At 55.7% G+C, this 27,694-nt stretch overlaps 2 protein-coding genes and 1 long non-coding RNA gene across 6 annotated transcripts in view; 1 reads left to right on the plus strand and 2 right to left on the minus strand.

Annotated features, from left to right (window-relative positions):
• Positions 1-2,129: 2,129 nt before the first annotated feature.
• On the minus strand, positions 2,130-3,537 carry H1-10 (H1.10 linker histone). The gene has a single exon (XM_067755650.1). The coding sequence runs from the start codon at positions 3,187-3,189 to the stop codon at positions 2,548-2,550; it is 642 nt and encodes a 213-aa protein (XP_067611751.1). The 5' UTR covers positions 3,190-3,537; the 3' UTR covers positions 2,130-2,547.
• Positions 3,538-4,254: 717 nt separating this feature from the next.
• LOC137232823 (uncharacterized) lies at positions 4,255-26,042 on the plus strand. 2 transcript variants are annotated; one of them, XR_010947194.1, is made up of 4 exons: positions 4,255-4,596; positions 14,409-14,609; positions 22,611-22,761; positions 25,744-26,042. It is a non-coding gene; the product is annotated as an uncharacterized lncRNA (long non-coding RNA). The 2 variants fall into 2 exon arrangements; XR_010947193.1 differs by having other exon boundaries at positions 14,409-14,550.
• Positions 25,695-27,694, minus strand: part of RAB7A (RAB7A, member RAS oncogene family) — a 94,215-nt gene continuing 92,215 nt past the window's right edge. For all 3 annotated transcript variants that reach the window (XM_067755653.1, XM_067755651.1, XM_067755652.1), the window contains one exon: positions 25,695-27,076. In XM_067755653.1, coding sequence (XP_067611754.1) covers positions 26,981-27,076 — 96 coding nt within the window. In that variant the 3' untranslated portion in view covers positions 25,695-26,980. The remainder of the gene's footprint in view (positions 27,077-27,694) is intronic.

Genomic DNA, 27,694 nt, shown 5'->3' on the forward strand with positions numbered 1-27,694 from the left:
CACCTCTTTCTCACTAGTTCCAGGAAGTCTCAGGATTGACTCATTGAACTCACTGGGGTCAAGAACCAGTTTCTCCAATCATTGTGGCCAAGGAACAGACGAAACACCCAACAGCCAGGTCTTTGGTCACGCAACCATCCCTGGGACTGGTAGGGTCAGACCCCCCAGAGCCATGTGGCCTGACAGTGGGGGAGCGGTTTGTCTCCAGAAGAAAATTAAAGTGCTTTTTATTATCAGAAGAATGAGCCATGCTACCTGGAGAACATAGGCCTTGGCATGGACAACAAGCCAGAGGCTAAGACTTCAAAGTATGGAGGGGGGCAGTGGTGACAAGGGTGTGGGGGTCAGCATCAGGGCCAGAGGCTGCTGGAAGAGCCAGGTGGTATGAGCAGTGAAGGGCGGATTTCAGTGGGAAATCTGGAAGGACAGTGTGGCATAAGGCCAACATGAAGGGCACTTTCGGGCCTTGGAGCTCACGGGATGTCTTCAAAGGATAGAGAGTCAGTAGGGGTGGAGCTTTGGTCAGGGAGGACTCTGGGAAGGGGAGGTGGCTCAGTGTGAAGGGTTGGGCAGGAAGGAGTAGTGTCCACGTGCCCAGGTCCCTGCAGCCCTTCCAACCCTCTCTGAACCTCAGGGCAACCTAGGAGAGTGTCAGAAACCCAAGCCCCAGGCCCCAGCCTCAGATGCTGACTTGGACAACTGGGGTGAGCCCAGGTGGCATCTGGGCTTGGGTTTCTGGTTTAGGGAAAGAGGGTGTGGAATGGGAGGGCTCCCGTTTAGCTGGCCAGGAGCGCCATCCCCCAGAACCCTGGGGAGGCTGCGGCCTCTCACTGCTGCTAGCTGCTGGTGGCCTATTGCTCGGCTCTGCAGGCAGCTTGGGACTGGCCAAGGCTGGCACGGTGGCCCTGCAGCAGGGCACTGGGCACACTGCCCCAAAATCAAAACTGCAAAGTAGATGAAGCTGTTACTGATCAGTAAGTGGCCAGGACGTGGGCTGACAAGGTGGGTGGAGTTCCCAAGAACTGAAAACAGCCTTTGCCCTAATGCCAGCCAGATCAGGACCCCATCTGGCTCTCAAGTCTCTCTCTCCGAGCTTCTGCCTCGAGGGCAATGATGTGGCACCCCTGTGACTTCTGTCTCCCCACTTCTCCCACACTGGAAGCGTGGGCAGGGCAGGCACCTGTGCTGGTTTGGCCCGCTGCTGTGTGCCCTGGGCCCAGGCCAGGGCAATAACACATTGGCAGTTGGCCCTGCAGTTCCCTGCGGCAGGAAGCAGTGGGGAGAACCTGTAGCAGGGTGGAGAGAGACTTGAAGTGGGACTGGCTGGCCACTTGCTCAACGTGGGAAGGGTCTGCCCTGCTACCCAGCCTGTGTGCCAGAGGAGGGTAGTGGCTGCCAGGCCATGGTCAGGGTCACTTGCCGGCCAGGGCCTCTTCTCTAGGCGAGATCCCCTGAAGCTCTCTCACCTACTTGCTCAGCCTGGTCTGTGCATATGCACTACCCTAGAATGCTGTCTGGCTTTCCACTGCTCCAGGGCTCTCCCTGTTTTGGAGGGTTGTCCCTTCATAGGAGCATCTGTCAGAATAGGCCTCAAGTCTAGTGCCCAACTAGAAGCACAACTATTCCATAAGATGGACACGAAGGGTGGGAGGGTGTCCCAGGGTTGAGGGTCATTCCTGCCAATTTGTCTGTAACGCTGGGTCCCGTGTGCACTCCAGAGTAACTTACAAGCTCCAGGAGGGTCAGAGCCTTGCTCAGACCACACCTGTTAGTGGTGAGTGAACCAAAACCTGGCTCCACTGTCCCTGTCAGAGTAACACGAAGTCTCACTGAATTCGCAGTAAGCTCTGTGAAGACCCAGCGTGCGGTGACCTTGTGAGACGTGAAGGTCTCTAACCCGCAGACCCCGCAAAGCCCCCGCTCCCCCACCCCCCAGGCGGTGGACCCAACTGCCTATCTACCAAGGTAAACTCCGCACCTCCTTCGGGGACCAACCGGCCCCCTCTCATGCCGGGCTCCGGGCCTGCACCTCTAACGGATCCAGGATGTTGGGGACCCGCCCCCCATCCAGCCCAAGCCCCGAGGCGGCCACGCCCAACCCTACTCCACTCGGAAGAAAACAAGAGCGGTTCAAAGGTTTAAACAATTTATTGTGCCCAATTTATTGTGCCCCAAAAACGGCGACGAGAAAAAAGAGCGCCGCGCGGCCCCGCGCCCCGCGCGATTGCTCGGCGCGCGCCCGGAAACAGGCAGGGCGGGGGCGGGAAGGACTGAGCGGCCTCGCGTCCTCGCGCGCAGGCGCGGCGCGGCCTTCGGGGCCCGGTAACCAAGGCGACACCCGTTGCCAAGGGCGAGAGCCAATAGGAGCATCGCCAGGGCCGTTTCAAAAATCTAAAGCAAACAAAAAAACGCTCCCACGCGGGGGATGGGCAGGCCGGTGCGGGCCCGGGTCCCCTGAAGTTGGAGCGCGCACGGCGGCCCGGGCCGGTGCCCCGCGCAAAACCTACGTGCAGTCGGGGTGGAAAAGCGGGCGCCGGTACCCCGCGTTCACTTGCGGCCCTTGGGCACTTTGGGCACGCTGGGCTTGGCCGCCTTCTTCACCTTCTTGCCGCCCGCGGCTGCCGCCTTCTTGGCCTTGCTGCCTTTGTCCTTCTTGGAGGCGGCACCCTTCTTGTGCGAGCGCTTCTCGGGCTGCGGGCCCTTGGCGGGCTTCTTGTCCGCGCGCCGCGCAGGGGCCGCGCTCGGGGCCGCCTTCTTGGCCTTATGCGCAGCAGGCGCCGGGGCGGAGGCGGGCGCTGGGGCTCCGCGCCGCTCCCCGCCGCCCTCCAGCTTCTTGCGGTTGAGCTTGAAGGAACCGTTGGCGCCAGTGCCCTTCACCTGCAGCAGTGTATCGTTCTGCACCAGCGCCTTGATGGAATACTTGAGGTAGGTGCGCCCGTTTTGCTGGTCGAACCATGCCACCTTCTTGGCCTCCGCGTAGATCTTGGCCAGCGACGAGCCGTTGCGCTCGCCCAGTCGGCGGATGGTCTCCACCACCAGCTGGCTGTATTTTCCTGGTTGGTTCTTCTTCTTGCTATTCTTCCTTTTTTTGGACGGGGACAGCGAGGTCGAGCCACCGGCCTTGGCCGCCTTCTTGGCCGCCCCCTCGGCGGTCGTTAGCGGCAGGGCCTCCTCCAGCTCCACAGACATGGTGGCGAGCGGGTTGGTGGCGGGCGGGGCGCGGAAGCCCGGGGGCCGCGCCGGGAAGAGAAAGGCGAGGGGCCGCGGGGGCGCCGGGGGGCTGGGGGCGCGCGGCGGCTCCAGGCGGGAGCGGCCGCGGCCGTGCCTGGGGCCGGGCGGCAGGGCTGGGGTGGGGGCCGGGCCGGCCGGAGCGGGGGTCCCGAGCCGGGGCCGGCGCGGGGTCGGCCGGAGCGCAGGAGTCCGACGCGAGGTAGCCGAAGCGGGGATCGTCTCGGAGCGGGTTTAGTCGGCCTCGCGAGCGTCGCCGCCTCCGCCAGAGCTCGTTGGGCGTGCGCGCTGGGCTCTGGTGAGGAGGGCGCCCCGCTCTGCTTTTATGGCTCTACGGCGGACCACGTTGAGAACAACAACAGCCTGGTCCGGGGCCAGCGCCAACTTGTGCTTCTTGGAGCCCCTTCCCCGGCCGCTGGCTTCCCAGACCGCGCCTCCCCGGCGCCGCCGCGCCCGCCGCCGTGCGCCCCGGACAGGGCCCGAGCCTGCGGCGTGGCGGAGAGGCGGCCCGCGCCCAGGGAGGGCTCGGCAGAGGGGAACGGAGGGACGCACCCTAGGCTGCGGGAGCGCGAGAGGAGGGGGGCACCCCGTTTAGGGCCGAATAGCGCGGGCCCCCGGGGAGGCCCCGCGGCCCGGAGCTCGGCGGCAGTCAGCCAAGAGTGGTCCACGGGCCCCCAAGGCCAGACCGCGTCCGGGGGGGCCCTGGCCTGCCCGCTAGACGCGCTTTAATTTGTCCGAACTAACACAGGGCACGCCCTCACGCGGTCGGCTAGGGCAGTGTGGAGGGAGCCGGGACGGCTTCGAGGGGGGTCTCCGCCAGAGTGCAAGAGGAGAGCGGATGCTGGCGCCCTCCCCTGCGCGCCCGGGGTCTCCTTACGCCTCGGGGGCCTGGGCAGGACGCGGGAGGCGGCGGAGAAGACCGCAGGTGCTTCTCGGGGGACATTTCCTAGCCGCCGTCCCCCCCCCCGCCCCCGCCCCCGCCCCCGCCGCAGATGCTACAAGTGCCCCATTTTATGGTGGGTGAGCAGCCTCCATCATTCCCCCCCAAAGCCAAATGGCGGCTCCGGCTGGGAGAGAGGGGAAGGCCGCGGACTCCGGACGGTTTCCCGGAGAGGATGGGGGAGGGGAGTTGCTCCTCGTTCCGGGCCACACCCCTCCCCCTCCCGTGTGGGGAGCGCAGTTGAGAGCGGGGGCTCCCTCTCCGGGTACCACGCGGAGGCTTGTGCAAATCTGGTGGCCCTGCCGCTGGGTCCAGTATTGGGGGTGCGGAGGAGGCGCTGGACCATCTTTCTCGAAGCCAAAGGAGCCCCCACTTGGGGAGCTGAGGCCACGGGGAGACGCTCCGGGAGGAGGGCGGATCCCTTTGGGGTGAGTGATTTAGGCCCGGATCCTGCGGCCGCGGCCACGGCCACGGCAGGATAAACAGTTCCCTGAGGCCCGAGCATGGAGGAGAGGGGGTGGGACGGGGTGGGGGTTGGACTGGAGCTCCAGGGGTGAGAAGAGGTGCAGCCCGTGAAAGCCAAAAAAGCGGGGTGCGTTTCGGGCCTTCTGACCCAGCAGGCCCCCTGAGCGGTCTGTGCTTCCCCCTGTCACGGCGCTTGTCCGGCCCCCATTTGCTTTCCGACAAGCTGGGGAATAAGCCCCAGGGGAGAAGGAAATTGAGGCTGGTGGGGTGTTTGCGGGGATCAGGGGCTTGAGCCACAAAAGGGGGCAGAGAGTACAGCCCGTAGGAGAGGGAAGATGGATCTCAGCCCGGGCTCCTGCAGAGAAGGCCAAGACCCTCTCCCAGGGAGGAGGGCCGCTTAGCGAGCCCAGCCCAGGTGACGAAAGACCATCCGAAGTTCCTAACGTGGGGGGGGGGGGTGGGACACACGGGTCTGTGAGAGCTGAGCCTTGGGAAGAATAGGGAGCAGTGGCAAGGAGCTTGCAGATACTGCATGGCTTGAGCAAAGATCTTGGGTTCCGAAGATGCAGGGTGTGTGCAGGGTGAGAAGCAGCGAGATGTAGACCCCGTGCCCCCGAGGGGTCTGCCTGGGAGCAGAAGCCCTGGGAGTGAGCAGAGGGTGGGTGTGCTGGGGGTGGGCGTGGCGGCCCTCCCAGGAGGACCAGGGCGCACTGAGGTCGAGTGGGAGCAGGGGCGCCCACGAGAGAGCTGGCCCAGGGCCCCCGGGCGACTGGCACGAGGGGCTCCAGCTTGGGTCTCTGAAAGGTCAAAGGGAGAGCAGAGGGTGATAGCCCAGAAGGACCCCCGACTGAAACCTGCCCAGCCGTCGCCGTGGAGGGGGCCAGGTCGCTGGAAATGTGAATCGAGCTGGTTGCAGCAGCAAGCGGGGTGAGGGCTGTCTCCCCGGGTCATCGGAGGGGAAGGAAGGACGTGGGGCTGGCTGGAGAGGGAGGCTGCCCATTGGAGACAGAGAAAGAACGGTCAGAGGGGAAGGGACGGCCAGGCGTGGCTGGTGTCCTGGAAGCCGAGGAGGAGAGAGTTTCAAGAAAGAAGGGCCGGTCTGTCCAGTGCAGCTCCCTCAGGAAGCTGCTTGGTCCTCAGAGCCGGCTTCTGAGACCCTCTGCCTGGACCCTGCCTGTTTCGCCTGGTGTTTTACTAAGACCTGAATTACTTCCAGGATTTAAAAATCAGGCGATTTCAGTAGAAATGCAGTCCAGATTTCAGATTTCCCTTTTAAAAATCTGAAGATTTGACCGGGGTGGGTTGGGGGGAGTGGGCAGAGGGTGCAGGGCCTGAGTAACAGTTCAGTGAAGGGTGCCGGGAGGCTCCCTTGCCCTGGGGGAGGCCTGGCCGTAACTGGAGGAGAGAAGGAATCAAAGCAGGGAATGGACACATGCAGGCAGGGCAGTCCACAGGGAGGACACACCGGCCCTGCTGGGCTCCTTGGCCTGCCCGGAGGCGGGTTGCTGCCTGGGGCCCAGGGCTCAGGGAGACTAATTCTAGGCTTGGGGAGTGGGCAGGGAGGCGATTTCCTCCCAGTGACCTCATTATACAAGTGGGGACACGGAGGCCTGGGTGGCAGTTAGCAGCTTTACCCAGTTCTCCAGGACGCTAGGCCTTCAGGGATGCCTCTTGAACCGAACGCGCCTGGGTAGCCCCCTGCCATCCTTCTAAGGACGTCACAGGTGGGGAAGGCCTCACGTGGCCAATGGGAAAATGCCAAAATATGGGAAAAGGAGCACCTGGAATTGGCCAGGGCCTGGTGGAGAGGGCCACCCCTTCCCCGGGGCCGGGGGTACATATTCTCCCTAGGCAGGCTCCTCCAGTTCTGGGCTCCAAACACCATCCATACACTGGTGACGCCCATTTCTGTCTCTCTCCCGAGTAACAGGCGCCGCGGACTGCCCACCGCTTCCCCTGGGATGTCTAAAAAGCATCTCTTCTGTGTCCTCGCTGAAACAAAAACTCCCCATTTTCTCTTGCAATCCTGCTTCTCCCCAAACGTGCAGAAAGCATGGGCCCCTCCTCATCTCTTCTTCCCTCTCCCCCCACCCATAGGTGCCTGTGTGCACTTCTCCCCCAGCCGCCGCGCTTGCCGCCCTCCCTCTCCAGGCTTTTTGTTCCTCCCACACACCAGGGGCTCCCACCTTGGGGCCTTCGCACCTGCTGTGTGGCTAGCTCCTTTCACCCAGAACCCATTCAGTGCAGCCTCCAGGCCAGCCGGGCCAAGACGCCTCTCTGGGATTCCTGTCTCGTTACCCTGCTTTATTTTCTTCATAGCACTTAACGATCATCTGACTCTGTTTTGCCTATTTCTGGGGGGGCTCCGAGAGCGTAGCTGGGTCTGCCTTGCTCCTTGCCGGCCCCCGGCCCCGGGCACACCCTGCTTGGCGACGCAGCAGCAGGAAGGTGGACTCTGGGAGTCAGGAGCTCCCCTCCCCCAAACTCCCTGTGTGACCCACCTGCCTGGGCCCCGGGTGGTCTCAGTGTTGCCATCTGTATAAGGGGTGCACACACAAAAGGGCAAACAGAGGCACCTCCACCTCGGAGTGTTTCTGACAGCCTGGGCAGGAGCCCCGGGTGGGGAGGCCCAGAGGGCTGTGGGGTCGCCAGCCTGCTGTGGGAAAGGCCCAGTCGGCTGTGGCTGGGCTGCTGGGGTAACAGTTAAGAGGCCAAAGGGTTTGTCTCCCCAGAAGCTGTTTTAAACCGAGAGGTTGGCTCCAGCCTTAGCCTGGGCTGGGCCCAGTTTGGGGTTTGAAATGTAAATAAGAAGCATTAAGTGCTTTTCAGTATTTAAGGGGAGAAAAAGGGGAATTCACCAGACGAGGCTGCGGGGAGGTTGCCTTTAAGATGCAAATGTGTATTGTGAAGCCCTGAATGGGGACGTGGTGAGGGCCTCTGGCCGCTCACCCCCAGGGCCGGCGGTGGGGCGGGGCGGGACCGCCAGGCGGGAGGCTGAGGTCAAAGGAGCGGACGAGTAGATGCTGACGCTTAGAGGAGGTGTAACGGGGGGCTGAGCTGCCAACGCGTCCTGTCCTGTCCCCGGGGCCCCGGCTGCCCACCACCTCTGCAGACACCCCCAAAGTGCTGCTGTCCTTAACGTGCAGGTTGTCAAGAAGGGACTTAGGTGCTTCTCAGTGTGGAAGGAGCCAGACCTCGGCAGGACCCGCCACCCCCTGGCGCTGTGTGTCAGGGTCAGAGTGAGGGAGGCCCCCACTCCGGGGGACTGAGGACCGTGGGTGCCGAGTAAGGACCCCATCCTAGAGACGGGCCTGCAGTGCTGATCAGAGGCGCGGCGTGGAGAGTGGAGCCCATACCCTGGGACGTGAACAGTGGCTCGGCTCCAGGAGGGGTCCTACCACCTCCCTCTTCCGCTTGTGCCCGAGCTGGGGATCTTCTCCAGGACTTTGACTTTTCTTTCCTTTCATTTCTTTAAGTGCTGGGTAGTTTTTTCTTGGTGAAGTTATTTGTGGTATAAAACCCAACGGGAGTAGAAGGATGTGAAGTGAAAACAAAGCCCCCGCCCTTGGCCCCAGCTCGCGAGCTGTGCGCGCACAGGGCTTCGTGTCGCTGACTCTGGACACCGGGGCCGCGTCCAGGTCGCCTGTCCTGACGGCTGCAGCGCCAGCCGTCTGGTCGTGTCCTCCTGCGGGGCAGGCGGGGCTGTTACTAAGGTGTTTCCGTGACTGTCCTTTGTTCGCGAGCCCAGAAGTAGCCGCCAGATTCACTGTTATAAATCGGGTTAAGCCTTGCTGCCCCGCGACCGTGCAGCCCTCTGAGCGCCCCCTCCTCCCCGCACCCGCGTCCCCCATGAACGCCCATCCCGGCTTCTGTGACTCCACCCAGCCTGGCCTGTGTGTGTCCCCACCTCCCCGCCCCATTTCAGGCACCGCCATCCCCCCGCCCCCGTGACCTGGCCGCCGCCTCAGGGCTTCCTGACCCCTCATCTCTTCTGGGCCGCGGCCACCAGCCTTTGGGGGTGTGAAGGGACGTGGCATCCTGCCCCCCTCACAGCCTGGCCCTGCCGTCCCCACCTTCCCCTGCCCTTCCTTTCGGCCTCTGCCCAGCCCAGCCTCCCCAGGGGCCTCCCCTGCGGGGGTCTCTGCCTGGCTGGGCCAGGTCTGGGGGGAGCAGTGGAGTTGGATGGCGTTTGGGCCCTTGTTTCAAGGACAGGGGAGCCGGCGACTCTCCTGGCCCAGGAGACGCGGGCTCCCGGCCCCCCTGTCTGCGGGGCAGGGGTCTCCTGGGACCCAGGCTGCCTGCTCCAGTGCCCCCCGGCGAGGGAGCCGGCCCAGTGGGCGAGGCCAGACTTGTCTTCCAGCCTGGGGCTGTGGTAGAGCTTGACATCTCTTCTCCAGAAGGCCCGGGGTTTGAGGCCCGAGGAGCCCGGGCGGGTTTGCGATGGAGAGACCATTTGGGGAGGGGCCCCGGCTACCAGGACAAAACGCTACAAAGAGAGAAACCATCTTCCATCATTGCCCTGCGGGGCGGAGGCGCCGACAAGGGAATCTTGGCTTTATCTCCTTTCTTACAAGTAGCCTCAGCTGTGGAGACGCTCCCGTGGGGGCCTGGGCGGGGAGGGGGGGACGCGCAAAGCCCTACAGGGGGCGAGAGCAGCCTGGGCCCAGGCGCCGGGCATCCACCCATCCCGTGCGGCCGGGGCTGCGTTTCTGCCTGCGGTGGAAAACCGGGACCCAGGAGAGACTGGGTAAGGTCCCCGGTGACCCCTGGCCAGGAAGAGATGGCAGAGCATTTGCTGTTTACCTCATTTCAAGGCGGCCCCCCCACCCCACTTTTTAGCACGTGGTCTTACACCACCTCTCGCTTTCTCATGCCTGCCACCCCCAGGAGAGCAGGGACCCGATCAACCCATGCTGCACGAGGCCTGGCACGTAGTAGGTCCTCAATAAATATTCGCTGAATGAATGAGATGGGAGTCAAACTCTGGCGGGCTTCCCGTCCCAGTGCGAGTCTGCGCGGTTCCAGGGCCGAGCCGAGAGCCCGAGGGGCCTGCGAGGCTCGCAGATGCTCATGTCAGTGTGACTGGCGATCCCGACATTCTCTCCTGGTCAAGAACAACTCACAGCTGCCCTGAGAGGCTGGGACTCCACTCCCTAACTGCCGTTGTCCGGGGGGGCTGCCACCCCCCAGCCCGGGCCCCCGCCCTCCCCGCTCAGGACCCTCCAGGGCTCCCCGACCGTCCTGCAGCACTCGGGCCTGCTGACCTCTTCAGACTTTATGTCCTGGCGCCCCTGCCCTCCCCGCGGCCTCCCTCCCAGAGCCCACTTCCCACCCCTGGTTTGTCTTCCATCGGCTCCTTCAGTCCTGTCATCCTCATTCCTTTTCTCATAAGTTTTCTGTAGCTAAAGTATCTTTTGTTTTAGCATCTGTCCCCCACCCCCAAGAGCTTGTCTGTCTGGTGTAGCATTGAATGATGAGAATCTAGAAAGGAATCTAACTCCAAACTCAGGAGTTAGGTCCGTTAGGACTCAGAATTATATTTGTGAAAGGCGGAAACAAGCCACCAAACCAACACCTAGTCTAGAGCTCGACATAAATGGCTCTCCAAAAATGAGTTCCCTTACTTTATTTCCCTCTAATCAGATATTAATTCCTGAGCGCTTTGGGACCGTCGATGGATCCAGTGGGAAGGACCCTTTGACCCTGTCTTGTGTCCTGTCTGCCCTGTCCCCACCTTACATGCAGAAGCTGAGGTCCAGAGAAGACGCAGGGCTCACACGGTGCCACTGGATTGCGCTCCGAGTCTGATTCCTAGTGCAGGGCTCTTGCCCTTCCTGACACTTCATCTGTCCAGTTAGCCAGGGCCGGGGGAGGGGCAGCAAGGCCAAGGCTAGGTCCCAGGATGAGGACAGGTGTTCGCCAAGCTCCAGCCTGGTTTGGGTGCAGAAGTCTTTCCATCCGGGCCAGGCCCTGGAGCCAGGGAACGGCGGAAGGGCAGCTGGAGGAGGGCCAAGCAGTCTTGAGGCATCTAAGCTCACTCTGGACCTGCCTGTTAGGCGCCATCTGCCCCAGAAGACTGAGAAAGCCTCAGAGTGGATCTCCCTGTTGCCACATCTTCACAGAGGCCAAGGTTTTCTCAAAGCCCCCATTGGACCCCATCAGATCCTGCCCACCCCTCAAACACGCCGGCAGCTTCCCATCACACTTAAGATAAAATACAGGCGTCTCCCCACGGCCTTATGCGGCTTGCCTTCCTGTCCCTGCCCTGGACAGCCGGCCCACCCCACGCGGTGTCTTTGTGCTGCTGTTCCCTCCTCCTTGGACTCTCAGGCCCTATTCCTTCTTGCCAGTCAGGTGAATAACACCTCAGGGAAGCCTTCCCTAAACACCCCGTCTGAAGTAGGGCCACCCACCCCCATCTTTCCCCATCACTTCGACAAGTTTTTCTTTATTTAAAGCGCTTATCACTACTTGAGCTTTTGCATTTATAGCCTAGTCTCTCCTCCCCACCTGGAGTCAGCTTGTCTGGTGTGTGGGTCACCGAATTCTCTGTACTTAGCATACAGTAGATGCTCAATAAACATTTGTTCGAATAAGTGACAGAGAAAGGGCCCTCACAGGGAGTAGTGAGATTCGGCCCGTTTTTTCTGCCCAAGGTATTAAACTGCGCGCCTGGAGAGCCTGGGGGTTAGGTCCAAGAAAGCACCTTCCCCTGCCCTCCCCCAGACCCTAGGCCTTCGACAAGTGAGCGGTTGGCTCCAGTGGAGGAACTAGCATTTCAAACGGGAGAGAGGTTGGGGCCTTGGGGCAGCTTTCTGTGTGGGGAGCGGGGACAGTTCTCGGGAAGGACAGTCTTCACCCTTAGGGTGAGTAACGACCACGGCCGGGGTCAATCGCTGTGGAGGGGACTGAGCGGAAAGGGTCCCCGGGATGCTCGGGAAGGATGCTCGTCTCTGCGTCAGGGGGAGCGGGAGCCGGCGCCCAGCTTCTGCGTTTTCGGCTGCCCAAGTCCCCTCCGGGTTTAAGGGGCGCGCCGCGTGGTCTCACCCGCGTCCCCGGCCCTTCCGCGCTCGCCTCCCTCCCGCCCCGCCCGTGCGGCTGGACTGCCCAGCGGGTAACTGCGCTCGGCCGGCGGGCGTTGGGCGCGCGCCCCGCCCCGTCTCCATGGAAACCGCTTGCCAGCCTCCCTCCCAACAGCCCACCGGCTGCGCGGCTCTGGGGACCAGACGCGCGGATCCTCAAGCCCGGAGACGCATGTCAGCACGGGGACCCCCAGACCCCCTTCTCGACAGGCCCAGGAAGGGGCGGGGGGGAGTCTCTCGTTTAACAAAGGGTCGATGCTGGGGCAGGTTTGGGAAAAGGAATTGACCCAAAGCCTGGAGAGCTTGGACCCCTGGGTACTGTTGCTGGTCCAGGACCTGCGCTGGAGCTTTCCTGCCACAGGTCCTCCTGAGGCCTTGCCAAGGTTTCCCTGGGGTGGCACCGAGGCCAGACCCCAGGACTTCGTCCCCTGGGCACAGATCCCTCTGGTCACTCCCCACGGGGCTGCACTGGACGAGGCTCTGAGATGAGGTTCTGTGAAGGACGCTGCAAGACTCCCCCCGACGCCGCCGGGCAGCCACCAGGGAAGGCGTCCCGCTGTGGGGACCGCTTGCCCCCATAGATCCCAGCCAGGCTATGGCAGAAGCTCTGCAAAGCTGACCTTGGTCTTTGACCTCTGCCTGGTAGGCTCAGAGAACAGCCTAGGCCACATCTACGCCCGCCAAGGAGACCAACTGCTGGTTTCCTCCCAAGACCCGCACCCTGCACAGATTTTTAGATGTCCACAGCCCCAGTAGAGGACTGGCTAACCTGAAAGCTGACTTCTCCCGGGATATGGCCAAGTGACCGCTGGTGCACACCTGACCTGCCACTGCACCAACCACTAGAGCTGGCTTCCAGAGTGACCTTTTAACTGGTCCTCACTGGCCACTCCCGATGCTGCCTTCAAGGCCTGTACAGTCGGCACCTGCTGGCCTTTGTATGTCAGGAATCCACGCCACCAGCCCCTGTGGTGACACCGGACACTGGGGACCAGAGCTTTGCAGATTTGCCTGATGGTAAACCACCAGAGATCTGTCCTCGTGTGGAACCACCACACTGCACACCTCTGTGCCTTTCTTGTCCACCTGTCTGGGATGCTTTTCTATTCCAATTTTGTCCCAGGAAACAAAAAAAAGTCCAAACCAAAACAGAAGACAAAAGCATTAATTTTCTCTGTCCCGGGGTTCACAGACTTACAGGCCTACCTGGCCAGGTAGAAAATATCAATGAATGAGATGGTTTGCGAGGGACTGGTGATCTGAGGGGCACGGTGCGCCCATAAGGGGGGCAATGAGCCCAGCCCCCGCTGCTATGCCAGGTAGAAGGCAGGCCCCGGGCTGCAGAACACTCTGAAGACAAGTGGCAAAACGACATTTTTTAGTCTATAATCTCTTCTTCTCTCAACATTATTCAAAATTCAGATTAAAAGACTTCCCTGGTGGCACAGTGGTTAAGAATCCGCCAGCCAGTGCAGGGGACACGGGTTCTAGCCCTGGTCCGGGACAATCCCACATGCCGTGGAACAGCTGAGCCCGTGCGCCACCACTATTGAGCCAGCGTTCTAGAGCCCGCGAGCCACAACTACTGAGCCCACGTGCTGCAACTACTGAAGCCCACACGCCTAGAGCCCGTGCTCTGCCATGAGAGGAGCCACCGCAATGAGAATCCCGCGCACCACAACGAAGAGTAGCCCCCGCTCGCCGCAACTCCAAGAAAGCCCGTGCGCAGCAACGAAGACCCAACACAGCCAAAAATAAATAAATAAAATTAAAAAAAAATTAGATTAAAGAAAAAATTGTAAGAAGTAAGACAAGGCACGTCTGCAGCTCAGGGTTGGCCTGCCTGGCTTGCTAGCCTGGACTTCAGCGCAGATTCAGCCCTGTCTGCCCGTGATCTTATGAAAACTCCACTTAAGCCTGCTGTGTGCAGACCCCCTGGACACTGTTCTTTGCATGTGCCTGAGCCCCAGAGATCCCTCCGTGTTACTGGCCGGCTGGGGGCTCCTCAGGGTGGGACCCTGTGCCTGTCCCAGCTCCCTCACCTGCTTCTCCCTGAGGAGCAAGGGCTGCCCAAAGATTCTTTACCAAACTGATCTGCAACCAGTCTAGAAGGAGATGGAGAGGGAGGTGGGGGTCTCTGGGCCTCTCAGCACCAGGTGCCAGGCCAGCCGCAGGGCGCACTCTTCCCGCTTTGAGTTTGGCCCCAGACTTGTGAGCCGACTTTCTCAAAAGCCCCTCCCAGCCCCTGGACCTAGAGGTCAGCGTGGAAAGAGCAGCACAGCAGCTTGGCTTCCAAGGCAGCTTCTGGCAGCATCCGCGCAGCACTGAGATTCCCATACTCAGCCCTGAGAATCTGCACCTCGTTCCTGGCCCCTTTCCGGATGGTTTATGTGCTACCCAGCGACGTGCACTTGTGCATAAGCCAGCGCCCTGCTCTGGGGCCCCAGTGGGCAGCTCAGGGGCCCTGTTGCTCCGGGGAGCCCTGGGCGCCTCCAGGTCCAGGTGTGACTTCCCAGGGGGACGGTTCCTGTGCACAGTGAGGGGCGTGTGACGGTAGTTCCTCGGGCTTCAGGCCTTGACTGAGAAGGGAAGGGGGTTTCTCTCTTCCCCTTTCCAGAAACGTACAAAACAGAAGTAGAAACCAACTGCTGTGCCCTCTAATACTTGTCTGCTGCCAACCCGCCATCTTGCAGGACCACGGACACTGGAACACGATGACCACGGTGACGCCAGCTCCTTTCCTAGTTCCCTAAGGAGGCTTGGGCCACGGCCTCTGCTGATTGGTCACAATCCAGAAGAGTGGTTCTCAACCTGGCTGCCCACTCAGATCACCTGGTGAGCTTTAAAAACTCCCAGCGCCTTCTCCCAGGACAGTGAAATCCACAGTGCCAAAGGTAGAGCCCAGGCATGAGGATTTTTTCTTCCAGTTTTATTGGGATATAATTGACGGGTACTAGGATTTCCGGGGGGGAGGGGGGCATTACCAGAGAAAGAATGCCTGCCTCGGGGCAGTGGAAACACTGCCCTGCCCCCAGCGGGAGGAGGTGAGCCCTGGGGCTCCCTGTGGTCCAGGGGGCAGGCTTCCCAGCTTCCGGGATGCCGGGTGGGTGAGAGCCACTCCAAGGGGGGGGATGGGCGGCAATCTGAGTCTGGGGCCTTTCTCGGGGGAGGGAGGGGTGCCTGAGGGGGTGTTCTTTGGCCCCCTCCGCTTCCACCTCCTTCAGGTAGTGAGGCTGGCAGGCCTTGCCCACTGGCTCTTTTAGGGCTTGATGGCCAAAGAAATTAGTCCCACACCACTGCGGCCTCCCACCCCTTGGAAGAAGCTCGTGTTCTCTATATACACGGGGGAGTGGCAGCAGAAGTCGAGCTGGCCGAACTGTCTCGTGTGCGGTGTGGCTTTGCCCACACAGGGCGCTTCTGCCGAAAGGGCACCCCGCGCAGGGACATCACAGAGGATGGAGGATGTTTGCGGGCAGAGGCAGGGGCCCCTGGGGTTCTGTGAGGCTGAGGCCTCTTTTCAGGTTTCGTGAGCTGCAGACACTGCCTTTGACTTCTTTAGCTCGGCAGTTTCCTTTTTCCCCTTTTTTAAAAACAAAAATGAAATGCACGTAACAAACTTTTTACCATTTTAACCGTTTTTAAGTATACAGTTCAGTGTCATGACATCTATTCACAATGTTGTGCAACCATCACCACTGTTTATTTCCAGAACTTTTCCGTCATTGCTAACAGAAACTCTGTACCAACTGAAGAGTAACTCTCCATTCCCCCACTGCCCACAACATCTATTCTATTTTCGGTTGATAGGATTTTTCCTATTCTAGCGCCTTCATCTAAGTGAAGTCATACAATATTTATTTTTCTATGTCAGGCTTATTTTACTTAGCAAAATGGCTTCAAGTTTCATCCATGTCGCAGCATTGTTCAGAATTTGTTCCATTTTTGTGGCTGAATAGTATTCCGTTACACATATATAAACCACATTTTGTTTACTCATCATCTGTTGATGGACACTTGGCTTGTTTCCACCTTATAGCTATTGCAAATAATGCTGCTATGAACTTGCTATACGACCATCTCTCTGAGTCCCAGCTTTCAGTTCTTTTGGGTAAATACATAGGAGTGGAATTGCTGGCTCATATGGTAACTCTATGTTTAAATTTTTGAGGAATGACCAAACTATTTTCCACGCAGGCACACCATTTTACATTATTTCCATGTGCACAAAGGTTCCAATTTCTCCACATCCTTGGGAACACTCATTTTCTGTTTTTTTTGGGTGTTTGTTTCTTTTGTTTTGGTTGCGTTGGGTCTTCGTTGCTGCGCGCGGGCTTTCTCTAGTTGTGGCGAGCGGGGGCTACTCTTGGTTGCGGTGCACGGGCTTCTCATTGCGGAGGCTTCTCTTGTTGCAGAGCACAAGCTCTAGGCGCGCGGGCTTCAGTTGTTGTGGCTCGCGGGCTCTAGAGCACAGGCTCAGCAGTTGTGGCGCACGGGCTTAGTTGCTCCAGGGCATGTGGGATCTTCCTGGACCAGGACTTGAACCCGTGTCCCCTGCATTGGCAGGAGGATTCTTAACCACTGCACCACCAGGGAAGTCCCTTTTGTTTTGTTTTGAATAATAGGCATACTACTGGGTGTAAGGTGGCTTTGATTTGCATTTCCCAAATGCCTAGTGACATTGAGCATCTTTTCATGTTCTTATTGGCCACCTGTGTATCTTCTTTGGACAGATATCCAAGTCTTTTGACCATTTTTATTTATTTATTTATTTATTTTTGCGGTACCGCTGTGGCCTGTCGCGTTGCGGAACACAGGCTCCAGACGCGCAGGCTCAGCGGCCATGGCTCACGGGCCCAGCCGCTCCGCGGCACGTGGGATCTTCCCGGACCGGGGCACGAACCCGCGTCCCCTGCATTGGCAGGCGGACTCTCAACCACTGCGCCACCAGGGAAGCCCTATTTTATTAATTTTGACGCTATCATAAATGGAATTTTTTTTTTGGATTGTTTATTGTTAGCATATAGAAATGCAGCTGATTTGTGTGTTGATTTTTGTATTCTGCGATGTTGCTGAAGTAGTTTATCATCTCTAGTTATATCGTGGACTCTTCAGGGTTTTCTACATATAAGACTGTGCCATCTGTGAACAAAGATACTGTTACGTCTTCCTTTCCAATTTGGAGGCCTTTTATTTTTTTGCCCTAAGTGTTCTGGATAGAACTGCCGGTGCTCTGCGGAATGTGGTGATGGAAGGGGGCACCCTTGTCTTGTTCCTGACCTTAGGGAAAAGGCTTTCAGTCTTTAACCGCTGAGTATGATGTTGACTGTGGGGTTTTCATATGTGGGTTTTATTATGTTGAGGCAGTTTCCTTCTATTGCTAGTTGACTCAGTGTTTGTTTCACAAAAAGGGGTTAAAGTTTTAAACACTGGTAACTGACACCTACCATGACATTAGTTTCAGGTGTACCGCTATTTGTATATACTGTGATCAGCACAGTAAGTGTAGTCGAATCCGTCACCATACATCGTTACAAATTTTCTTTTTCTTCTGATGAGAACTTGTAAGGTCTAGTCTCTTAGTGAAACTGCAGGGACTGCTTAGTTAAATCCATTTCACCTGTAACCTGCCTTGACTCATCAAGGCGGTTTTAATTGTTGCTACAAAAAGACCTGCGTGTCCTCCACGCAGCCTAACAGTGTCCGGAAAGCCCAGAGTCAGCTGTACCCGGTCAGAGCTGAGCCGGTTGAAACCGGTTAGGACCGCCGGCCCTCCAACTGGGCCTGCGCAGCTGTCCCCGGGGCGGCCTTTTGAACCTGCAGAGGCCGGGGGCCTAGTTCCACCGGCTCACACCCTTCTTCCGTCACGTTTCTCCGCGCCCCCCATGCGCGGACCCCGCCCTGCTTCCTTATTCCTTATCCCGAAACCACCCGGGCCCCCTGCCTGCCGTGGCGTCTGTTCTCCTGTCTCCTCGCTCGGCTTTCCGACCTCGGCATCTCAGCTTGTGGCTTGCCGCGCGTCAGGTAAGACAGCTTGTTTCGGCAGCTTTGAAATATGCAGTCGAATATGACTAACCCTGGTCGCCATCCAGGACGTTACATTCCCAGGACCAACGTTGTAACCGGAAGCCTGGCCCTCTTGACCCATTTCACCCCCCACCCCCGAGCCCCACCGCCCACCCCCCACCCCCGCCAGCTCTGGCAACCTCCAGTCTGTTCTCTGTGTCCGTGGGTTTGGCGTATTTACTTATTTTTAGATGCCACATATCAAGGAGATCATACAGTATTTGTCTTTCTCTTACTTCGCTTAGCCTGATGCCCTAAAGTCCATCCACGATGACATAAATGTCGGGACTTCCTTCGTTTCTTACGGCTAAGAGTCCATTGCATCCGTGGACCACATCTTTATCCGTTTATCTGTTGATGGACACTCGGGTTGTTTCCATGTCTTGACTGTTGTGAATAGTGCTGCGGTGAACATGAGGGTGCAGCCGTCTTTCGAGTTGTGTTTTCACTTCCTTCAGATAAATACTGAGCAGTGGAATTGCTGGATGGGTTGATAGTTCTATTTTTTTAATTTACTTGTTTGTTTTACTTTTTCACAAACCCCTGTGTCGAGGGCCGATTTTCAGTAGATCGCGGCGAGGGAGCCGCTCTGCTGCGTTCGAGGCCCGACCCAGAAGCAGCTCGTCTGCAGACGGTTCAGCTCCAGGTTCCCCACAAACGTGCGGTGCATGATTCTGTTATTAATTTTTGAGGAACCTGCATACTCTCTTCCACTCCCACCAACAGTGCACAAGGGTTCCCTTTTCTCCACATCATCAGCAACATTGTTATTTCTTGTCTTTGATAAATAGCCATTCTGACAGGTGTGAGGTGGTATCTCATCGTGGTCTTGCCTCGTTTCCCCGATGTAGTGACATTGAGCATCTTTTCAGGTACCCGTTGGCCATCTGTGTGTGTCCTCTGGAAAAATGTCTCTTCAGATCCTTTGCCTGTTTTTATTTTTTATTTTTTGCGGTATGCGGGCCTCTCACTCTTGTGGCCTCTCCCGTTGCAGAGCACAGGCTCCAGACGCACAGGCTCAGTGGCCATGGCTCACGGGCCCAGCCGCACCGCGGCATGTGGGATCGTCCCGGACCGGGGCACAAACCCGTGTCCCCTGCATCGGCAGGCGGGCTCTCAACCACTGCGCCACCAGGGAAGCCCCTTTGACCATTTTTAAATTGGATTGTTTGTTCTTTTGCTTTTGAATTGTATGAGTTTTTAAATATATTTTGGATATTAAGCGCTTATCAGCTGTATGATTTGCAAATATTTTATCCCATTCAGTAGGCTGTCTTTTCATTGTATTCATGGCTTCCTTTGCAGAAACTTTCTAGTTGAATTTTTTCAAATGCTTTTTCTGCATCAGTTGAGATCATGTTTTTTTGTCTTCATCCTGTAAATGTCGTGTATCGATAGACTTGAGTATGTTGAATCATCCTTGAATTCTAGGCATAAATTCCACTTGGACATAGTGTATAATCCTTTTCATATGCTTTAGCAGTTTCCGTTTTAACAGCGAGAATAGCCAGAGAATCAGTGACCTGACAGGATTCTCATGATCCCCAGGGTAACCTGAGTTGATCTCAGAGTTGGAGGATCCTATCCCAGCGCCAGAAATGGGGGATGGCAGGCAGTTTCCCTGTCCTTCCACAACCCCTGGACAAGACAGCCCCCAAACAGTCCTTTCCAGGCGTGGAGGGCTGACGGGAGAGAGAACCAGGGTCTTTTTTTAAAATTTTTTTTGATGTGGACCATTTTTTAAGTCTTTATTGAATCTGGTACAATACTGCTTCTGTTTCATGTTTTGGTTTTGTGGCTGTGTGGCATGTGGGATCTTAGCTCCCCCACCAGGGATCGAACCTACACCCCCTGCATTGGAAGAGGAAGTCTTAACCACTGGACTGCCAGGGAAGGCCCCAGTGTGCTTCTCTGAACTAACAGCCATGCTGGCTTCTCCAAGGAGAAGCAACAGATACAGATACACGTGCAGACCCCAGTTCAGCCAGTTGGCTTTCCTCCTCTAAAGCGAAGGGTTTATTACAGCCCTTACCCTTCCTCCCCTCTGGCCTAAAGTAGGGACTCAAGGTTCACCCATGAGCTAGACTAGACCCTAAGTGGTAATGTACTTCCAGCGCTGGCTCCTTTCCCTGGAGCTCCGGCAAAATGGCGAGTGCCCAGCGACAGGGGCGGTTCTAGCCCTGCAGTGCCAACTGAGGCAGGACTCCCGCCAGCGAGCTCGCTTCTCCCCAGACGTCAGGAAACTCGGGAGACTGAGCCCGCCTGGTGGAGCAGCGCCTCCATCGCCTCGTTTTGTCACACACCAGGGCTCCGGCAGCACCAGGTGGCAGTCACACGCTTCTTGGCCAGCACGTGCAAGTGACACTCACAGGGAGAAGGCAAGTGTGCAACGCGGTGGGTCCTCCAGGGCATGAGGGATCTTCCCAGACCAGGGCTCGAACCCATGTCCCCTGCATTGGCAGGCGGATTCTTAACCACTGAGCCACCAGTGAAGTCCCATCAGAGAATGTTTTGTGTATGATCTCTCCTAGGAGTTTTATGGTGTCATGTCTTAAGTCTTTAAGCCATCTTGAGTTTATTTTTGTGTGTGGTGTGAGGGAGTGGTCTAACTTAATTGATTTACATGCAGCTGTCCAACTTTCCCAACTCCACTTGCTGAAGAGACTGTCGTTTTTCCATTGTATATTCTTGTCTCCTTTGTCAGAGATTAATTGAGCATAGGTGTGTGGGTTTATTTCTGGCTTCTCTTTTCTGTTCCATTGATCTGTATGTCTGTTTTTGTACCCATAAAACATTTTTTTTTTTTTTTTTTTTTTTTGCGGTACGCGGGCCTCTCACTGTTGTGGCCTTTCCCGTTGGGGAGCACAGGCTCTGGACGCACAGGCTCAGCGGCCATGGTTCACGGGCCCAGCTGCTCCGCGGCATGTGGGATCTTCCCGGACCGGGGCACGAACCCGTGTCCCCTGCATCGGCAGGCGGACTCTCAACCACTGTGCCACCAGGGAAGCCCCACAACACTGTTTTGATTACTGTAGCTCTCTAGTATTGTTTGAAGTATAGGAGAGTTATGCCTCCTGCTTTGTTTTTTCCCTCAGGATTGGTTTGGCAATTCCGGGTCTTTTATGGTTTCATATAAAGTTTTGGATTATTTATTCTATTTCTGTGAAAAATATCTTGGGAATTTTGAGAGGGATGGCGTTAAATCTGTAGATTACTTGCGGTAGTATCGCCATCTTAGCAATATTCTTCCAATCTAAGCGCATGGGCTATCTTTCCATTTCTTTGAATCCTTTTTAATTTCCTTTATTAATGTTTCGTAGTTCTCAGGGTGTAAGCCTTTCACCTCCTTGGTCAGGTTTATTCCTAGGATTTTGGTTCTGTTTTAGAAGTTACTTGTTTTTTCCATTCCCTTTCTGATATTTCATTGTTAGTGTAACGAAATGCAACCGATTTTCTTGTCTTGTTTTGTTTGGCCTCACCTCGTGGCATGCATAACTTCCCCAATCAGGGATGGAACCCATGGCCCCTGCAGTCGAAGGGCTGAGTCTTAACCACTGGACCACCAGGAAAGTCCCTGCAACTGATTTTGGAATATTAATCTTGTATCCTGCTACTTTGCTGAATTCATTTACTAGATCTAGTAATTTTTGTGTGGAGTCTTCAGGGTTTTCTATATATAGTATCATAGCATCTGTATATAATGAGCTTTACCTCTTCCCTTCCAGTTTGCATAACCTTTCTTTTCCTTGTCTGATTGCTGTGGCTAGGACTTCCAAGACTATGTTGAATTGAAGTGGTGAGAGTGAGCATCCTTGTCTTGTTTCAGATTTTAGCGGGAAGGCTTTCAGGTTTTCACATTATATTGGCTGTGGGTTTGTCATAAATGGCTTTTATTATGTTGAGATGTGTTCCCTCTATTCTAATTTGGTAAGAGGTTTTATCATGAATGGATGCTGAATTTTGTTTTTGCTTTTTCTGCATCTATTGGGATGATCATTTGGTTTTTGGGTTTTCTTTTGTTAATGTGGTATGTATCACATTGATTTTGCAAATGTTGAGAACCCTCCTTGTGAACTTGGGTTAAATCCCACTTGGATTCAGACTTGGGATTGTGGTGTATGATGGTTTTTTATGTGTTATTGGATTCGGCTTGCTAATATTTTGTTTAGAATTTTTGCACCTATATTCAAAGGTCCTGGCCCGTAATGTTCTTTTTTATGGCTGAGCAGTATTCCAGTGTATTTATGTACCACGCCTTCTTTATCTATTTATCTGTCGACGGACATTTAGGTTGTTTCCATGTCTTGGCTATTGTAAACAGTGCTGCAGTGAACACTGGGGTGTGTGTGTCTTTTTGAATTAGAGTTTTCTCTGGACATACACCCATGAGTGGGACTGCCAGCTCATATGGTAGTTCGATTTTTAGATTTCTGAGGAACCTCCATACTGTTCTTCATAGTGGCTGCACCAACTTACATTCCCACGAACAGTGCAGGAGGGTCCCCTTTTCTCTGCACCCTCTCCAGCATTTGTTACCTGTAGACTTTTTTTGTGTGTGTGTTTGTGTGTGTTTTTTTTGCGGTACGCGGGCCTCTCACTGTTGTGGCCTGACCTGCCGAGGAGCACAGGCTCCGGACGCGCAGGCTCAGCGGCCATGGCTCACGGGCCCAGCCGCTCCGCGGCATGTGGGATCCTCCCGGACCGGGGCACGAACCTGTGTCCCCTGCATTGGCAGGCGGACTCTCAACCACTGCGCCACCAGGGAGGGAAGCCCTAGACTTTTTTTTTTTTAAGAACAGCTCTCTTTTTTTTTTTTGCCCCCACACATGCAGGATCTTAGTTCCCCGACCAGGGATTGAATCCCTGTTCCCCTTGCAGTTGAAGCATGCCTTCCTGGTTGCAGTTGCAGTTGAAGCATGCCTTCCTAACCACTGGACCACCAGGGAATTCCTGTGGACTTCTTAATGATGGCCATTCTGACTGGTATGAGTAGTTTTGATTTGCATTTCTCTAATAATTAGTGATATTGAGCATCTTTTCATGTGCTTGTAGGCTATCTGTATGTCTTCTTTGGAGAAATGTCTATTAAGGTCTTCTGCCCATTTTTCTACTGGGTTTTTTTGTTGTTGTTGAGTTGTACAGGGCCACTTTCAAATGTGAGGTCAAGTTCTTGCTTATGTGAACTTCAAGGAGGATTGAGGCCAGGTGATTTTCAGTGCACAGGGTCAAGGTGAAGTTCAGGATCAAGCTGAAGAGCGAGGCACAGAACCCTGGACCGAGGTCAGGTCCAGGTTAGTTTGAAGCTTACCCAAGGTTGCTTCACGGGGATTACGGTCAGGAGCATCCCGGTGTGAAGGACAAGACTGGAGTGGAGAAGTTCAAGGTAAAAGTCAGTTTCTCAGTGTGAGACACTGGCAGCATGATCTGGGCCAGGGGTGAGGGTCAGTTTCAAGGTCAACTTCAAGATGATCAAATTCAAGGACCAGTTCGGCACTGACTTCGGTTAACGTGCAGCATCAGGAGGGTCATTCCAAGGTTGTAACGTAAGTGTGACACAGGGTCAAGTTCAGGACAAGGTAAAAATCAGGGCAATTCACAAGGAACACATATCCATAGGGTGAGAGACTGGATCAGGGTCAGGCTCAGGGTCAGTTTCAAGGTAAACATCTGGTGTGAGGTGAAGCAGGAAGTCACCTAAAATTAGGACATCATGTGGTCAGGTCATTCGGAAGGCAAAGACGCGGCAACATCAGCGTGAGGTCCAGGAAGATCTTTAGGGTCGTGACAAGGCAAGAGGTTCAACCTGAGTGTGTCTGGCTGAGAAGCAGGGTCTGGGTCAGGATTAATGAAACAAGGTGAATATACTCAGCAGTATACTTTCACCCCAACAGCAAGCTCTTGCTGAGAGCCTGAGCCAATTAGGATGAGTGTAATTAGTGGTAATGGGGAGAATCCGTATTACTGTAAGCAGCTTAGTCTCAACCACTGCAGGTCAGCGTAAACCGTGATGGACCTACGTTCAGCTCTAACCAGTGCTACTAGATATGTGCAGACAAGCTCGGCCTCAGGCATTCTTCTCAAAGATAAAACCTTATTGCTGGTTAGTGTTAACTAACATGAACGGAAGCAATGCAACACACCTTCATCTAAAGGCACTTTCTTACTGCGAGGTAGGAGGAATTAGGACCAATCTGAATAGAGGTTTTGATAAGAACTCCCATCAGTGCAACAACGTCAGTCCCAGACTCCTACCGCTTGTTGGAGTGAACTGAACGCAAGCGCAGCGATGCACAGTCACAGGGCGACTGGGTTTGCATCAAGCTGAGGAGTACTACTGAGATGAATTTGTATCCGTGCAACTAATCATTCCCATTCTTCTCAAAAGTAACTTCCTCTTGTTAGAACAAACTGAGATGAATGTAAACACAGCAGCACACATTCGTCTCAACACAGCAGCACACATTCGTCTCGATTCACATTCTTACCGGGAGGCACAGCAAATTCAAACGAACTCAACTGTGTTACTGAAAAGAATTTGCATTAGTGCAAACACTCCAAATCCCATTCTCCTCAAAAGCAAATCTTACTGCTTGCTGGAGCTAACCTGCTTCTCTCAAAAGCACGTGCTGATGCTGACTCTTAGTAGGAATGTGGGAAAAGATGCTGTATTAGTGCAGAGTTCAGTCTCAGCCTTACTTCTTACTGTGGAGAAACCCAATCATCTAGGTAAGTGTAGCTGTGCGTACGGAGTTTAGGTAGATAAGGTGAGACCAAGGTCAGCCAGCCATTGACGGGACGTGGTGTGGACTAGTCTCAGGCTGGAGAGGAAGGCTGTCATGGGAGGTAGGGTTCAGTGTTAACTTCAGTTTGAATATGACAGGGTCAGGAGGAGGGTCAGATTCAAGGTCATTTCAAGGGGGACCATGTTTAGGATGATTGTCAGTGACAAGACGAAGCTGAGCACAGAGTCAAGGTCGGTTAAAAGTCAAATTTCGAATCAGCCAGCTACGGCTGCGATCAGGGCCACAAGGTTATGTTCGGGCTCATTTCAAAAATAAAGCAGGTCAGTGTAAGGATGGTCACCAGTTTTAGGGCATGGCTGAGGTCAGAGGTCAAAGTCCATTTCCACGTCATGTTCAGGGTTAGGGCGAGAGGGACCCGCTCTGAGAACAGCAGCCTGGTCCACACAGCACGGCCCAGCACGAGGCCGCCAGCTGGGAAGGACTCTGCTCCTCTTGAGGCCAAACAGCATACCCCCAAGCCCAGCCCAGGGTGCGGGGCCGCAGCAGGGGTAAGCCCCGCTGGCCGCGGCGGCGCTGTGGCTGTGAGCTCCTGAGGACGCTACTTTAACACGTGAAGTCCGGGCCAAGAGCAGCGGGGGAAAGACACGACTGAGGGGCTTGAGAAGTGGACCCAAGTAGAATCCAAAGGCTACGTCTGCAAAACCTACACTGTTCTGCTGCGGGAAACACGACTAGTTCGTACAGTTGGCTCTGGGCGGCATCTACTCAGTCCCGGCTGTTGCTTACCTATGTTGGAACATGGGGCTGGTGCTGCCAGGTCTTCCTGTCCTGATCCAGAACTATGTGACGGTCGACCATCACAGCATTAAAAACAAGGCAGCACAAAGACCGAGTGACACTCCCAGGCTGTGCGTGGTGGTCCATGGGTCCCCAGCAGCTCGTGGTTGCTCCTCTAAAGGGACAATGCTCTCTCCATGCAGGGTCCCCCCCCAATACTGTGATTAAAAATGCAAAAGACAAAAGCCAGGGGCAGGTATGCAGGGCTGGAGAGGAGAAGGCCTTTCTGCCTCAGAGTCCTGCGGGCCCAGAAAAAGCAACGGCAGTGATTAGCTAACAGGGTCTCTCCTGAGCCCGAGTCTGGAAGAGGGAAAAAAGACAGGGCGAAGACAGATGGTCTTTGTTCTTGTTACATTTTATTGGCATCACGTTCATCTCTTTACAGAAGAACTTGGCCCACACCCTAGAATGCAGGCCTCTGGAGAGAGGGAGGTGCTCTGAGAAGCAAGCTACAATGCGGGGCAGGTCCTGGGGCACAGCTGCCTGGCTCCACACCCAGGACACAGGGAAGGCATGGCGGGTTGTACTGGGAAGAAGGAGAGAAGGTCTGCTCACCTAAGGATGCCACAGCCCCGAAAGGAGCACCTTCCAGAACAAAGGTAAAGTCCCTAGGACAGGTCTGGTAGGATTTTCCTTTTCCTTTCTCTCTTGTACGTGGATGCTGATCTAATAAGGGAGTTTCAAAGTGTGGAGCAGAGAAAAAAAAGAAAAATGAGAGTTTCATATTTCTGAAACAGCCGTTTCTCCATTGCACACACCATGGTATTATGCCAATCAGCCTCTTGGAAAAATTTAGATACAGAAGGGAACTAGACAGCTTTCCCCCTGGAGAGATGAAAAGCTTTTTGGCTCCTAAGTCTTTGATTAAAAGGCGTACATGATTCTCGTGTCTACTGTACAGAATACTGCCTCCAGCTGGATTTCTGAAATCTGAGTGGCTAAACACTCTGCGATCCAGACAGGCTTCACCCTCCATCTCTACGCCTGCATCTCAGGACTTAAACACGTAATCCAAGAATTTCTTACACTAATTTATACATTTTTAATTGGTTGCATATATTAACATGTACTATAAGATTCTTTTCTAAGAAGCATTACATAATAAATGGATACTGTAAAAAGATCTGATTAGTTAAAAGTAACAAGCATTAACAGATACATACAAAACTCAGCCTGATCAGACTGGGTGTGAGCCTGTAATGAAGCGCAGGGCACCCGCCTTCCCAAGTGGTAGCCTTCACGGGGGTGGGGGGGTAAAAAGACCACAAGACAAGTTAAAAAAACCAGAACTAATTAGACACAGGTTGACTGTAAACAGTTCTCTCTCTCCAGTGGACAAAAAGAAGTCGTCTCCGAGGCCGACTCCAAACCGGAACGATTTCTACAGCCGGCCCGTCCTGCTGCCATCTGAGGGCTGACGCAGGGACCCCGATGGAGCCGGCACAGGCCTGGGCTGTGGAGTGAGTCTGTGTCGGGTGTGTGTGCAGGGGAGACTGTGTTGGGGGCTCTTCGGGCAGCTGGATGTGCGAGATGACCGACTGTGGAGAGGAGAGGGGCTCGTGGTGGAAGGCCTACTTGTGTGCTTGGTGCGCGAAGGGCTCTGCTCTGCTCGCTCTGCCGCTTCAGCAGCTACAGCTCTCGGCCGAGGCCTTGGCCCGGTCGTTCTTGTCCAGTTTGATGGGCTCGGGGAATTCATTGTACAGCTCCACCTCCGTTTCCTGGGCAGGGAGAGAGAGACAGGCTGGTTAGTCCAGGCTCGGGGAGACTCCCGAGCTCAGCCCGGGCAGATGGGGGCATGGGCACGGAGCAGGCCCAGCAGTGCAGTGAGGGCCCTGGCAGAAGGTGCTCGAAGCCAAGTGAGCGGAAGATGGGGCAAGGTGACACTGAGTAGGCGGGCAGGACAGGCCGACGCGCCCTCCGTGTGACGTCAGCCTGGGGGCCGCCGCCTGCTCCGAGGCTTCTACCAACGTCTGACAAGAAGGTAGACGCTCCCGTGGCCTGGATTTGGCCGCTCTGAGCCAGCATGTCCTCAAGGTTCCTGGGCGCTCTTCCTGGGTGCGCCTCCGGCCCCCTACCTGCTCTCATCTTTCTGGACTCAGGGTCTAGCTTCCTTTTTGTATCTCCAGATCTGCACACGCAGAGCCCAGCCGAGGACGGATCCCTTTGTCTGGTGGGGATACAGACTGGGGTCAGTTCAGTGGGCCTTGCGCTGATGAGCATGTCTCCAGGGAGGAGCAGCCTTCTACTTCCTGATGTAGAGAAGTAATTTGTCACTTGAACACTGAGCACCTGTGCAGCAGGAACTGTTCAAGGATTCGGGAAAGCAGGGACTGGTT

This window comes from Pseudorca crassidens, chromosome 10, assembly GCF_039906515.1.
Source record: "Pseudorca crassidens isolate mPseCra1 chromosome 10, mPseCra1.hap1, whole genome shotgun sequence".
Lineage (NCBI taxonomy): Eukaryota > Metazoa > Chordata > Mammalia > Artiodactyla > Delphinidae > Pseudorca > Pseudorca crassidens.

Excerpts from the sequence above, each read along its gene's own strand:
- H1-10 (XM_067755650.1), bottom strand. The coding sequence starts at position 3,189 with ATGTCTGTGGAGCTGGAGGAGGCCCTGCCGCTAACGACCGCCGAGGGG.